This window comes from Perognathus longimembris, chromosome 5 (genome assembly GCF_023159225.1).
Source record: "Perognathus longimembris pacificus isolate PPM17 chromosome 5, ASM2315922v1, whole genome shotgun sequence".
Lineage (NCBI taxonomy): Eukaryota > Metazoa > Chordata > Mammalia > Rodentia > Heteromyidae > Perognathus > Perognathus longimembris.
In genome coordinates, this window is record NC_063165.1 from 63,429,547 (window position 1) to 63,444,978 (window position 15,432).

Below are 15,432 nucleotides of genomic sequence, written 5' to 3' on the forward strand. Positions count from 1 at the left end.
CTGTAAATTGAGCTGCTGTTCAAGTGATGGGGCACTAGCCTTGAGAAAAAAGTTCATGGATAGTGCTCAGGTCCTGAGTTCAAGCATCAGAACCAGCCCCCTCCCCTCCCTCAAAATGGGGAGAGAAATAAAAATTGAGATCTTATAAATTAAGAACTTCTTATAAAAGGATTATTCTTTAAAATCATTTTTATATTGTATATGATTATTTATGTGATAGAAGTAGAGCTTTGGTTGAAGTTGTACAGTGCTAGTCTTGTATATAAAATCTCAGGGACAGCACCCAAGCCCTGAGTTTAAGCACACAAAACACACAAAAAAAGAGAAAGAGTAAGAAATGAGATTATAAATGTGAACTTATTTATATACTCATATTCTTATTAAATGGAAAATATCATGGTCAAAATTTATGCTAAGGATTTTTAATAAAAGTAGGCATTTAATATTCAAGTCTCCTATTCATACTATCAGAAGTTGAATCAGAATGTCTTCAGCAAAGAATAAAAACCTAGTGTTTTTAGTGACATTTACATTTAAAAGCGCAGATACTTGGCTATTTTCATAACATCTGTATGGGGGAGGCAGCATGCCTATTTAATAAAAATTTATTTTCAACATATTCTAGGTTGCTGAGGACAGAAATTCAGTATCACATTACACAAATGAGAAATTTCCCAGAGAACTCTGTAAAAGGAAAAATACTGCATTACCTTTCTCCAGAGAGGCATCAGATACTGGCTCAAGTGACTGCTTTATTGGTGAAGAAGCTTTTACGGGGGCTGGAATGGTCAAAGGTAAAGATGGAGGGGCATCAGAGATATCTGATTCAGAGGACTGAGGATAAATGTAGTCTTCTCCAAGAGAATGCCGATGGAGTTCAACATCCACTACCTACACAATTGGGCAACAATTGGGCTCATGAGACTATCACTCATGTTACTGAAAGCGCAAGTCCATACCCAGAACAAGGTCTCAGAAACTTCTTGCCACATCTCAAGGCAATTTCAATCTCAAGAATACAGCCTCTATTTTCTCTTATAAGTTGGACCTCAATGAAATATATGCTGTTCCATTTTCTTTTTCTATTCTTTACATCATGCAAGTTCTATTCTCATTAAGAGGTCTCAACCATATGTCACTTTCTCAGAGAGACCTCTGCTGAGCACCTCAGCTTGTGCAATCCCAAGTCCCCAGCTATTATCTTCATAGCACTTGGTATAAATAAAATCATCTCATCTCACTGGTTTTTTTTGCCAGTCCTGGCCCTTAAACTCAGGGCCTGAGTACTGTCCCTGGCTTCTTTTTGCTCAAGGCTAGCACTCTGTCACTTGAGCCATGGCGCCACTTCTGGCCATTTTCTATATATGTGGTGCTGAGGACTCGAACCCAGGGCTTCATATATAGGAAGCAAGCACTCTTGCCACTAGGCCATATTCCCAGCCCTCATCTCACTGTTTTGACTGTATGTTTTTCTCATATGCAAAACCACTAAGAATGTAACTTTTTCATGTTAAAAATTATTCTATTCATTTCTATGTTCCTAGTATCTGGGAACAGTATATAGCATACAGAAGGTGCTCAATATGTTCCTTCTGATATAACATAATTTCTCTAGACTGAAAAAGATTTAACTAGTTAACTGATTATAATGGCAATTGCAATAGAAGAGATATAGGGACCAACAGATCAAAATAAACTGTCCTAAGTATGATCATGTGATATTCAGCAAAAGTGCAAAGATTATTCAGTTATGGAACCACCTGCAAATGCATTTGGACTCTTGTACTCTATACAAATTACCTAAGAATGAACCAAAAATCTAAAAGTAACAAATAAATAACAAGCACAGGGAAAATGTCTCATGACCAACAAAACAAAACAAGAAAGTCAAATGAAATTGCATCTATCAAACTAAAAGCTTTTGTGCATCAAAGAAGATAACCAACAAAATAAAAGGCAGAAATGAATCATGAAATGGGAACACATGTAAACCATATAAGGGATTAATATTGAGAATACTGAAAAACTCCTGAACCTCAAAATAACAAAACCTCATGGGAAAAAAAAATGGTTACAAAACATGAACACTATCTCTCAAAAAATAAAAACTAATAAACTCATAAAAATGTTCAACATCACTTACAAAAACAGAAACCCAAACTTTAGATTTTTAACTATAGATTTTTAAAAAGACAAAATACTAAACCTTAATGAAGGTAAGAATAAAGTGGATCCTACACTTATACAGGGAAACATAACTGAAAAAAGAAATCTGTACAGCTACCGATACACTCACATTCACAATAGTAATAAGGGGATTCTGACACATGCTACATTATGCTAACTGCAAAAAGGCAATCACCAAAAGACAAACACAATGATTCCTACTATATGAGGTGCCCAAAGTAGGCAAATTTGGTAGCAAAAAGAATGGTAGTGGAAGGAAGAATTGGTGACTATCAGTCAATGGGTATGGATTTTTAATTTTGCAAGATGGAACGAATTCATGGGATGGGTGGTAATGATGGGTTCACAATAATCACCAAAGTATACACTAAAAAATGGTTATGGTGGTAACTTTCATCTTATATAGCTTTAAACCATAATTAAGAAAATATAAAGGAGAACAAGTTTTTTTTTTACTTTCCCTAATTAAACATAAACATCAGCTGGGCTCAAGCCTAGTAATCCCAGCTACTCAGGAATCTGAGATCTGAGGTTTGCAGTTCAAAGTGGTACAGTGCTAGCCTTGAAGCAAAAGAGCCCAGGGACAGTACCCAGGCCTTGAGTTCAAGCCCCATGATGAACACCACCCCACCCCCTTAAAAAAGAAAAAAGCCCAAAACATCAGCTGTGTACGATGTACTATATGCCTGTAATCCCAACACTTGGAGAGTCTGGGCAGGAAGATCTTGAGGATTGAGAGTTTGAGGCCAGCATAAGCTTATAGTGAAACTGTGTCTCGAAATAAAGCCCCAAAATGGGGAAAAAGAAAAAAAAAAAGGTAGATCTTTTTTTTATGATAGGGCTGGGAACATAGCCTAGTGGCAAGAGTGCTTGCTTGGCTCATATACATGAAGCTCTAGGTTCGATTCCTCAGCACCACATATATAGAAAAGGCCAGAAGTGATGCTGTGACTCAAGTTGGCAGAGTGCTTAGCCTTGAGCAAAAAAACAAAAAAAGAAAAAGTAAATTACCAAATACTTTGAGGAAAAAATACTTACTGTCTCTGCTCCGAGGGTCTGCAAACCAGTGTAAGTTCTATCCAGCTATTGAAAGAAAAGGGGGAATGTTATATTTCTCTGCATTCCCTTATAAATTCTAGGTTTTTTATAATGCAAACTACCAGCTTCAATAAAAATCTGAGTAAAATAAAAAACAAGTTTAGACATATAGTTATTACAACTTTATACACTTCTAAAAAACCTATTCCAAAGACAATCTAAAACAGTGTTATACAAAAGATGTTTATTGGTTCTGTATTATTTATACCACAAAACTAAAGCCAACACAAATGTTCAGTAAAGAATAATGCTTAAATAAATCATAGACCATTGTGGGCATTATGAAGATACTAAATTTGTTTATAACAACTACACAGAAATATTTTTTAAATGCCAAGTTACAGAAGTATACATGTAGAAATGAACTCCAAGAAACAGAAACAAAAGGTTTTTAAATTTGTTGCAAAAGAAATACACATGTAATGTGATAACACAATAGTTACCAAACACTATATTGTAAAAAGGAAGGACAATTAGGCTGTATAAGTACCTTTATTAACTCAAATAAATTAGCAACATGAAAAAAAAATGTTTGAGGAAAACAGCATAAACCAAAGGAAAATTAATATAAGCCAAGGTGGGGTTTTTTGTTGTTGTTGTTGTTGCTTTGTTTGTGCCAATAACGGGACTAGTTCTCACGGCCTTGTACTTTCACTTGGCTTTCTGCCTCAGGGCTGATGCTCTAGCATTTGAGTCAAATTTCCAAGTCCTAATGTCATAAGGATGTCTTAACTAGGGATTAAAATCAACTTGAGCTTGTTAGGCAAAAGGTCTACCACTTAAGCCACCCCATGACACATTTGGAAATTAATAATACACACAAAAGAGTTTACAATTACATGGAAAGAAGCTAAAGCCTTATTCACATATTTCAATTTCTATCCTACCATTAAATAATTGAGACAGCTTTTCAGTATAATCATTGTACAGTACGGAAATATGACTAACTTGGGAAGAAAGGAAGAGAGAAAAATGATGCCAGAGGTAGGTTAGTAAATTTCAAGGTTTTGGGCTGGGGATATAGCCTAGTGGCAAGAGTGCCTGCCTCGTATACATGAGGCCCTAGGTTCGGTTCCCCAGCACCACATATACAGAAAACGGCCAGAAGCGGCGCTGTGGCTCAAGTGGCAGAGTGCTAGCCTTGAGCGGGAAGAAGCCAGGGACAGTGCTCAGGCCCTGAGTCCAAGGCCCAGGACTGGCCAAAAAAAAAAAAAAAAAAAAGAAAAAAAAGTAAATTTCAAGGTTTTAAAGGCTTACAAGGAGGCAGATGTCAAGATCCCTGGAAGCCAACACAGGGAAAGCAACTCTGTCATGACGAGATTTTAGTGTTTAGGAGGTAAAAGGCAATATTGGGTGGATTAACAGTTCTTCTGAACAGATCTGGAGTTTCAGTATTTAAACTTTAAAAGGAGAACTGCTAAAACGTCATGGACAATTCTAGGCTACTTTCATTTTCCTAATTTGCAGAGTCTTTCATCTATGCTAGCATGTTTCATTCTAAGAACCAGATTTTAAGAGAGAATCAGATAAAATAGAACAGTTACCGAAACAGTAAGAGTAGAAGAGCATACAAGTAATGACACTGAGACAGGTGCTGTCAACATGCTGTAATTCCAAATAGAAGCCAGACAGGGCAGGAAGTTCATGAGACTCCTATCTCCAATTAACCACCAAAAAGCTGGAACTGGAGCTGTGGCTCAAGTGACAGAAGCACTAGTCTTGAGTGAAAAAAGTCTAAGGAAGAGCAGGCACTCAGGCCCTAAGTTTAAGTTCAAGTAATGGCACTGGGGAAAAAAGAAGAAAAATGTAGAAAGAAATTTTGCATGGAAGTGAAATGACTTATAGTTATACTATGAAGGCTATTACCAAATTTTTGGGTTCTAGCACATGCTGATGGCTCCTATGTATATTATCCTAGCTACTCTCAGGAGGCTGAGATCTGAATACCAAGGTTCAAAGCCAGCACCAGCAAACAAACCCAAGACTTCTTTATCTCCATTTTACAAGCAAAAGGCTGGAAGTGGAGGTTTGACTTTGACTTAAGTAGCAGAGGGCTAGCTGTGAATAAAAAAGCTGAGCAAGCCAGCCACTGGTGGCTCACACCTATAATCCTGGCTACTCAGAAGGCTGAGATCTGAGGAGTATAGCTCAAAGCCAACCAGACAGCAAAGTCCATGAGACTCCTATCTCCAATTAAGCATCAAAAAGTCAGAAGTAGGGGCTGGGAATAGGGCCTAGTGGCAAGAGTGCTTGCCTTGTATACCTGAAGCCCTGGGTTTGATTCCTCAGCACCACATATATAGAAAACGGCCAGAAGTGGCACTGTGGCTCAAGTGACAAAGTGCTAGCCTTGAGCAAAAAGAAGCCAGGGACAGTGCTCAGGCCCTGAGTTCAAGCTCCAGGACTGGCAAAGAAAAAAAAAAAGGCAGAAGTAGAATATGACTTAAGTGACAAAAGTGCTGTGAGCATGAAAAGGCTCAGGGACAGTAACATGGTTCTGAGTTCAAAGCCCATGACCAGTACAAAACAAAAAAGCTGAGCAAGAGCTCAAGGCTTTGACTTCAAGTCCAGTAAACCAGCAAAAAAAAAAATAGTAATAAAAATAAATTTTAGGTTCTTATAAAATAATATTGCTCTGTATTATTTCAGACTCAAACTGAAAAAGATCAAAGTGATTTCTCCCCTCTCAGTCCTAAGTCTTCTCTCTTACTTAGCTTTTTTTAGCTGGTGTTCAACACCTGAGCTACACTTCCAGTCTGGCTTATTTTTGCTAGTATTTTGGAGAGGGGTGTCCCCCAGACTTTTCTGCCCAGGCTGGCTTTGAGTTGTAATTTTCCAGAGCTCTGCCTCTTGGGCAGCTAGCCAATATTACAGGTGTTAGTCACTGGCACGTGGCCTTTATTAAAGAACTTTTATTGAAGAACTTTCTAAAAACTTACTACCTGGGTCTTGGGAAGTATTCTTTGTGGTAACAGCTCAGGTAACCTGAGGTGAAGTTAACTGACTGTAAGGGATGCTAGATATGGGAATATCATTTAAAATATTTACGGTATTAAATTATACCACTATGTATTGCAGAATTTCAGGATACAGAGATCACTATAGGCTTAAATAGCCAGGAAAACTACATAGGGACATGAAGAATGGAAAAAAATCCTAAGCACTGGGACAGGGGGAAGAAGCATGAACAAAAGCCAAGTTGGGGGGGGGGGGCTGGGAATATGGCCTAGTGGCAAGAGTGCTTGCCTTGTGTACATGAAGCCCTAAGTTCGATTCCTCAGCACCATATATATAGAAAAGGCTGGTAGTGTTGCTGTGGCTCAAGTTGGCAGAGTGCTAGCCTTGAGCAAAAAGAAGCCAGGGACAGTGCTCAGGCCCTGAGTTCAAGCCCCAGGACTGGCAAAAAAAAAAAAAAAAAAAAAAAGCCAAGTGGGGCTGGGAATGTTGATTAGTGGTAAACTGCTTGCCAAGCATGCATGAAGCCCTGGATTCAATTCCTCAGTACCACAGAAAAAGCCAGGAGTGGGGCGCTGTGCATCTAGTGTAGAGTTCTAGCCTTGAACAAGAAGGTCAGGGATAGTGCCCAGGCCCTGAATTCAAGCCCCAGGACTGGCCCCCCCCCCAAAAAAAAGGACAAGGGAAGAAGGTCCAAGGCATTTGGAATGCCAAGGCTGGAATGCTCATACAGGGGATTAGTGCAAGATGATGTAGGTAAAGCATATTGAATCAAAACTAGAAGATCCCTAAGCTGTCAGAAGGGGAGCTAAAACATGAGTAGCAGAAATTCAATTCAGTTTTCTAGGAGAGGAATAACATAATAATTCTTGTTGTTATAGGTAGACTGATCTAAGGGTAGTATGAAGAATGGATAGCAGACTAGCAATGATGGAAATATAGGAAAGATTAGAAAGAATAATGGTCTTCAACTAAACAAATGTTTAGAAGAAAGAAACAAAGATGGATCTGAGAACACAGCCACGACAGGGAAAGTGATGACACTTCAGTAAAAAATAAAAATATGGCCACAATGCAGGTGTTCAAAAGCTAATACATAATAAAATAAATTATTCTCTCTTCCTCTCCCTCTCCCCCCACCCTTTCTTTCCTTTTCAGCATTAGGGATTTAACCCAAAGCCTTATACTGTAAATATTCTGCCTTTCAATCAATGCACACAGATCTTCTGATTTTGAGAGAGGGTCTCGCTAATTCTACAAGGGCTGGCCTCAAACTCCCAGTCCTCTTATCTTGCCTTGTCTCCTGAGTAGCTGGGAATTATGGGCATGTGTTACCATGCTTAGCTTATAGCTATGCTTTTTTAAAAACTGGCAAAAAGCACTTTAATGTCATTTTTTTTTTTTTTGGCCAGTCCTGGGCTTTGGATTCAGGGCCCGAGCACCATCCCTGGCTTCTTCCCGCTCAAGGCTAGCACTCTGCCGCTTGAGCCACAGCGCCGCTTCTGGCCGTTTGTTTTTTTTTGTATATGTGGTGCTGGGGAATCGAACCTAGAGCCTCGTGTATCCGAGGCAGGCACTCTTGCCACTAGGCTATATCCCCAGCCCCTTTAATGTCATTTTTAACACCTGTATCAAATTCTTTATTTTCAAATTCTGCGATAGGCAAATTATAATATGTAAAAATGTCAAATAACTCCCTTTAGGAACTAGAACTGGATCCAGTGTGATACAAGGTATGTGCCATGATCATGTAAAATTAATGTGGGAAAAATTCCAGCATGTGCCAAGGTTGAAAGAGGTGTATTTGTAAAACAAAAGTAACTGAAAAAGAAATTCAACTTTATTTAGTTAATATTTTAGGAGCCATTAATGAGAACATGATTAATTGCCAGGGACAGAACCAGATGTTTCTCATCAACTTTCATGGTAAGCACTCTTTGCCACTAGGCCATATCCCCAGCCCCTCTCATCAACTTTCATAGGCTGTCTCAGATGAACCTTGGACAGCCTATGAAGTTGATGATATCCTTTTGTATGACTGATAATTTGTATGGCCCAAGAATGAAGTCATAAGATTATCCAAAAGAAAGCATGCACTGGTGGCTCATACTTATAATCCTAGGTACGTAGGAAGCTGCGATCTGAAATCAAGATTTGAAGCTTGGGCAGAAAAAGTCCTCAAGACTCTAAATAGCAAAAAGCAGGCATGGCTCAAGTGGTAAAGCACCAGCCAAGTGAGCAAGCCAAATGTGGGAGGACCTTAATTGAAGCCTTGGAACCAGGAAAACAAAATTCACAGGGCCCTAGGGTTCCCTACCCCTGTACCAGGAAGACTGACAAGAAGGGTATTTTAAAAAATCATCAGCTCAGCCCAGGTGGCTCATGCCATAATCCTAGCTAATTAGGAGGCTGAGATGTGAGGTTCATGGTTCAAGGCCAGCCTGGGCAAGAAAGTCTATGAGACTCTTATTTCCAATAAACTATCCCCGGATAGTAAATGGAGCTCTGGTTCAAGTAGTAGACTGTTAGCCTAGAAGAAAAGAAGCTCGCAGGCTAAGGTTAAGTCCCAGGTGCACGCGCACATGTCTGTCTCCTAACTACTAAAGTTTTATACATATATACACACACACATTTACTGAGCAAAAGCATTAAGCAAATGAAAAATATGGCTTTTCCTTGTGAGAAAATTGTCAATAATATCATTATTTCAATATTTCAGCATTTCTTGTAATTTTTTTTCTACCTTTATAAAATCATGGCTGAGCTCATTATACTTACATTTTTGTTGTTTAACAGTGCTGAGAATCAATTCTACATGCTAGGCAAGTGCTCTACCCCTGGGCCACACCCTAGTCCTGTTAAGTTTTTTGCAGCACTGGTGACAGAACCCAGGGTCTTGTGCATGTTAAGTAAACAGTCCACCACTGAGCTATCCCCTTAGCCCTATAAACATATGATTTAAGCTCTGCTTTCCACATACTCTAGTGTTCTCCCCCACATATTGAAATATTTTACAAAATGACAACAATTACATAAGATGAAGGATTTATGAATAGTTTTGATTTTATCAAACTATTGCAACCTCGTATGGTACTTACAGGCAAAGCTTATTTGCTTCTCTGTGTGTGGGGAGGTTGTACGGTTGGTTATTTATTTTGCAGTGCTGAGAATTGAACCCACAGCCACACCAATTACTTGACTTATTTTTACAGAAAAGTAAAACCGATTTTTAAAAATAAAGGGGCTGGTAAAGTGGCCTCAGTGGTAGAGTGCTTGCCTAGCATGCATGAAGCCCTGGGTTCGATTCCCAAGTACCACGTAAACAGAAAAAGCCACAAGTGGCACTGTGGCTCCAGTGGTAGAGTGCTAGCCTTGAGCAAAAGAAGCTCAGGGACAGTGCTCAGGCCCTGACTTCAAGCCCCAGAACTGGCAAATAAAGTGTGTGTGTGTGTGTGTGTGTGTGTGTGTGTACATATACATACACATATTTCAGTAATTTATTCTCAAATAATACATTAGTGGTGATGTTTGGTTTAAAAAAATTCAATCTTCTGATTTAAGAATGAATATACAGCCAGTGCCAGTGGCTCACGCCTGTAATCCTAGCTACTTAGGAGGCTGAGATCTGAGGATTGCAATTCAAAGCCAGCCTGGGCAGGAAATCAGAAGTGGTGCTGTGGCTCAAAGTAGCCTAACAGTAGCCTTGAGCTGAAGAGCTCAGGGACAGTGCCCAGGCCCAGAGTTTAAGCCCCATGACCACCACCACCAACAACAAAACAATGAGTATATATTGTATTATACAGCAACTGTCTGCCGCCTCTATTCAAAAGATTATCCTACCACTGTCCTTGGCCACTGCCCTCTGCAAGCCTAACACTACCATTTTTTTATTATTATTATTTTTTTTAGTAAATAGCTAGTAAAGGGAGACAGGTTTCACTTTTTCTGGAGCAATGCTTTGTTACAATACCTTCAGATTATGTATGATATCTATCCGCTTGTTCTGGCTGTCCTTAAAGTGAACTTGAACTCTGACAGGAAACTCACCCCATCCTCTTCTGGTCAGGTGGAAAGGAGGCTCTCTAGGAAAAAGATACTTATTTACATATTCACCCATGTTCATGCTTTCATTCTGCAGAGAAAAAGTTCTTTTAATATAAATCATATTCATGTCCTTCTAGAATCTCTTACGTTTCCTTATGTAAGCTAAATCAACATGTTGAAGCCCATTAAAAAGGTTAAAACTTATTATAAATTTCAACTTAAAGCTACATGAAGCCTTTAATGACTACTTAAGAGTTAACATCAGTTTCATATACGAAAGAAATGAGGAGATTGAAGAATGTCATACTGAAGTCAGAATCCAATTGGGTTCATGAGCTGTGAGGAGTAAGTCCCAGACCCTGAGAGGAAAAACAAAAATAAAACTTGAAAATGCTCAGTCTGACAGTAGTAATTTGACAATGTATTACTTCTTACAAGATGACTGAAAAGAAGGATCACAGGCTCACAATATGAGCTACCCTAAGCAGTGACTGTGATTTTTAGGGGGTAAAGAACAATATTTGTGAATATTACTGGACTGAAGAATTCAGATACATAGAATTTGTTGCTAAGAAAAGTTTCTGCTCGGGGCTGGGGATATGGCCTAGTGGCAAGAGCGCTTGCCTCTTATACATGAGGCCCTGGGTTCGATTCCCCAGCACCACATATACAGAAAACGGCCAGAAGTGGCGCTGTGGCCCAAGTGGCAGAGTGCTAGCCTTGAGCAAAAAGAAGCCAGGGACAGTGCTCAGGCCCTGAGTCCAAGCCCCAGGACTGGCCAAAAAAAAAAAAAAAAAAAAAGAAAAGAAAAGTTTCTGCTCAGTGACTGGAGAAAGGAGTCAATGAATACTTATCGAATTTAATTCCTCAACACTGTACCCACTCCTTTGCCTGGGGTACTGGGGATTGAACCCAAGGCCTCAAACATGCAAGGTAAGTGCTCTACAATTATGAGCCATATGTGGAGCCAAAAGTATAATTTGTGGAGAAAATAAAGGATATATTAATAGAACAACACTGGCAAACTATTAGGGAAATTTCTGGGCTTGAACTCAGGGCCTGGCACTCTTGCTCTAGCTGTCTTTGCTCCAGGCTGGCATGCTACCACCTGAGCCACAACTCATTTCTAGCTTTTTGCTGGTTAAATGGAAATAAAAGTCTTTTAGATTTGCCAAACCACAATCCTCAGATCTCAGCCTGCTGTGTAACTACAATTTCAAGTGTGAGCCCCTGGCACCCAGTCAAATTTAGAAATGTAACTGAGAGCTCTTTACAAAAGCAATAGTTAATGGGAAAAAAGAACAAAAAAATGCCTTTAAACTGGAACATTTATCAATCCCTCATGTAAAGACTGCTGAAAAAGTACTTATCAGCTGTGCTTTTGGAAAACTGGGAGGAGACATACATTTAGTAGAGGCAGGGTCTAAGATCAAAACCAGAGGAGTCTAACATATTTGAATTAACAAGCAAAAAGCCACAAGCTATCAAAAACGCAAAAAATAGGACAAACCCTAAGATGACAGAAGCATACAAAACAGAGAAAACAACACCCAAGTTAGAAACCAGAGGAAAAGGAAAGCAAAGAAAGTTACCATGCCTTGGACAGAACAAGCCAGTTGAATACCAGCTTAGGTAAGAGAAGTGGCCATGATGATAGTAGATTTGGACTTATGGTCAACCTAAGATAACCTGAAACAGGATCCAAGGTCAAATATACAGGGGCACCACGAAGCAAGAGACAAAGTAATTTTTGGAATATAAATTCCATGGACAGCAAGCTGGATTATTTAAATTCCAGCAAAAATGACAGTCTAAACTCATCTGCAACATGCCTTAATTATACTGTCTGTATGCTAGCTCTTACAAAGGATAAACCATATTATGTTCCTAATTTATATATACAGACTAACCTTCAGAGACTAGACAGGAACGACTCTAGTCAAAAAAGAAAAAGGCATTTGGCGTAGGCCACGTGGCTACTGTATATGTTCTTGGTACATTGGGTATTGTATATGTCTGCCTGACCTAGGGAAGGGAAAGAAAAACAGGGTGTAAGATATCACAAGATATGTACACACTGCCCTACTATGTAACTGTACCCTTTTTGCACAACACCTTGTCAAAAAATTTTTAATTAATAAATAAATTTAAAAAAAGAAAAAGGCAAAAATTACAGAAAAAAGGAATAATATTTTTTAAAAGGAAATTCCTCTATATCTGTATTTCTGGAAACCAAAAAGGAATGTAAGATCTACCAAAGGAGAGACATTGTATGTGGAAATTCCATACTTCAAAAGATGTTATTTGGGGCTGGAAATATGGTCTAGTGGTAAAGTGCTCTCCTCGTATACATGAAGCCCTGGGCTCGATTCCTCAGCACCACATAAACAGCAAAGGCCAGAAGTGGTGCTGTGGCTCAAGAAGTAGAGTGCTGGCCTTGAGCAAAAAGAAGCCAGGGGGGCTGGGAATATGGCCTAGTGGCAAGAGTGCTTGCCTGGTATACATGAAACCCTGGGTTCGATTCCCCAGCACAACATATATAGAAAACGGCCAGAAGTGGTGCTGTGGCTCAAGTGGCAGAGTTATAGCCTTGAGCAGAGTAAACCAGGGACAATGCTCAGGCCCTGAGTCCAAGGCCCAAGACTGGCAAAAAAAGAAAAAAAAAGAAGAAGCCAGGGACAGTGCTCAGGCCCTGAGTCCCAAGCTCCAGGACTGGAGAGAGGAGGGGGGGGAGGGGAAGGAAAAAGGGAGAAAGAAAGAAAAACAAAGCAAAAGATGTTATATTTTACTACTGCTTCTCCAGAACAAAATTCCTCGTAGGTAAAAAATACTAATAACCAGTGACCAACCAGTCTTTCCGGTGATTACTCCTAGTGACCCAGAATTTACCACTTTTTATGTAATGCTAACATGGCACCAGGATCACCAGCTTGCAATTCATGATCTATATAGCAAGGCCTTCTGTCTCAAAAAAAAAAAAAAAAAAAGAAGATTCTCCATTTCATTTCTAAACTATTTCTCAAGTTGTTATTGCCCACTTCTTGCATGAAAGAATAAATTCTACCAAAGAACTAAATCAATCCCCCTAAGTCTTTTCAGGATGAATTTCTGTTCCTCACAATAGCAAACACTCTTAAAGGTTTGACTCAAACACTGTTCTAAGCTGTTCTAACTTACCTAGGAAAGGAAGTATTATAATCACACTAGGAGCTATGCCCTCTTACACTCAGAAAGGTTGCACAGCTAATTAACTTGCCATGAACACACATAGCAAGTAAGCACTGTAACCAGGACTGAAGGTTAAGCAGCAGGCTGTAGGGGCCATGATTTACCACTGTGCTAGTCTACATTCTAGGGTGGCAGGTATCTCCCCTACCCAGACTGCCTGCTGACTATGCACAGCAGTACTGAGCTCACTACTATGGGACTTGTACAGCACAGCAAATTTTCTTGACTTGCACCCTAAAACTGTATTAACCTAGCAGGGTGCCACCCAGGAGGCTGAGATCTGAGGATTGCAGTTCAAAGCCAGCCCCGTGAAAGTCGGTGAGACTCTTATTGCCAATTAACCACTAGAAAACTGAAAGTGGCGTTGTGGTTCAAGTGACAGAGCACTAGCCTTGAGCTGAAAAGCTCAGGAACAGCACAGAGGCCAAGTTCAAGCCCCACGATCGAGCAAAAACAAAAACCCTGCATTATCCTGCCAAATAATTTGTTTTCATTCTCTTGTTTTTAATTTTTTTGTTTTTGTGCAAGTCCTGGGACTTGAACTCAGGGCCTAGGTACTGTACTTAAGCTTTTTTTTTTTTTGGCTCAAGGCACTTACAAATTTGAGCCACAGTTCCACCTTTTTTTTTTTTTTTGCCTGGCCTGGGGGCTTGAATTCAGGGCCAGCGCAGTCTCTGGCTATCACTCTACCACTTGAGCCACAGTGCCACTCACAGTTTTTTTTTTGTTTTGTTTTTGTTTTTTTTTGCCAGTCCTGGGGCTTGGACTCAGGGCCTGAGCACTGTCCCTGGCTTCTTTTTGCTCAAGGCTAGCACTCTGCCACTTCAGCCACAGTGCCACTTCTGGCCATTTTCTGTATATGTGGTGCTAGGGAATTGAACCCAGGGCCTCATGTATACGAGGCAAGCACTCTTGCTACTAGGCCATATCTCCAGCCCGCACTCACAGCTTTTTGCATATAGCTCCACTTCTGACCTTCCTTTGGGCAGTTAATTAGTCTCAGACGTTCCTGCCCGGGAAGGGTTGGAATTGATTCTCATCTCAGCCTCCTGAACAGTTACGATTACAGGCATGAGCCACCAGTGCTCAGATAGTTTTTTAAATTTTTTAAATTACAAGTTTGGCTCATGACACACTTCTACTGGACAGTGCTGCTTTAGAGAGTTCTCATATTCAAACTAAATGAAAGAGAGAGAGATGTTTTGAAAAGCCTCACTGGGATATTCTCCAGGGACATAGTCCATTTTAGTTCTACATACTCCACTGAACTTCCCATGGGCAGGAAATATGTATTCTTCACTTTTGCAATCCCTACACCAAACCCTGAATTGAGCACACATTCATGGACTGCAAAGTTTACAATCACAGCTTTCAGAAAGGGTTCTCACGACAATTAAGCAAAATTCTATGGGACTGCAAACCACCCATGTTCATCAGAAAATGTGTGATGAGAGGTAACAAACAGTACAAGAAATGTATCCAATGCCTAACGTATGAAACTGTAACCTCTCTGTACATCAGTTTGACAATAAAATTTTTTTTTAAATGTGTGATGATGAGATTCGAAGTACATCAGACACATTTGTACATTTTGGTTTTTGGTGGTTGAAGGTTGGACTTGTGCTTGCTAGGTGGTCATTCTACTCTTCAACTCCCAGACCTTTTTGCTTTATTTTTCCAACAGGCTCTCACATGTAGGCCAACTTATACTTCCCCTTATAGATAGTATGATATATTTATGCCACGCAGAGTCCAGCTACTGACTGAGATGTGGTCTCAAGTTTAAGTCTAGGCAGGCAGGCCTAGAACCACAATCTTCCCAATCACTAGCTTCTAAGAAACTAGGAATATAGGTGTTAGCCACAGATGCCCAGTTTACCCTTGTAATTTGATACAAAAGAATAATCCCGTTTCAAGGCA

At 39.8% G+C, this 15,432-nt stretch overlaps 1 protein-coding gene across 2 annotated transcripts in view; it reads right to left on the bottom strand.

Moving 5' to 3' along the window:
* The window catches only part of Yeats2 (YEATS domain containing 2), an 89,226-nt gene that overhangs the window by 47,736 nt on the left and 26,058 nt on the right, over positions 1-15,432 (bottom strand). For both annotated transcript variants that reach the window (XM_048347026.1, XM_048347025.1), the window contains exons 8-10: positions 10,211-10,322; positions 3,226-3,270; positions 711-891 (exon numbers count right to left, since the gene is read on the bottom strand). In XM_048347026.1, the coding sequence (XP_048202983.1) occupies positions 711-891; positions 3,226-3,270; positions 10,211-10,322 (338 nt within the window). The remainder of the gene's footprint in view (positions 1-710; positions 892-3,225; positions 3,271-10,210; positions 10,323-15,432) is intronic.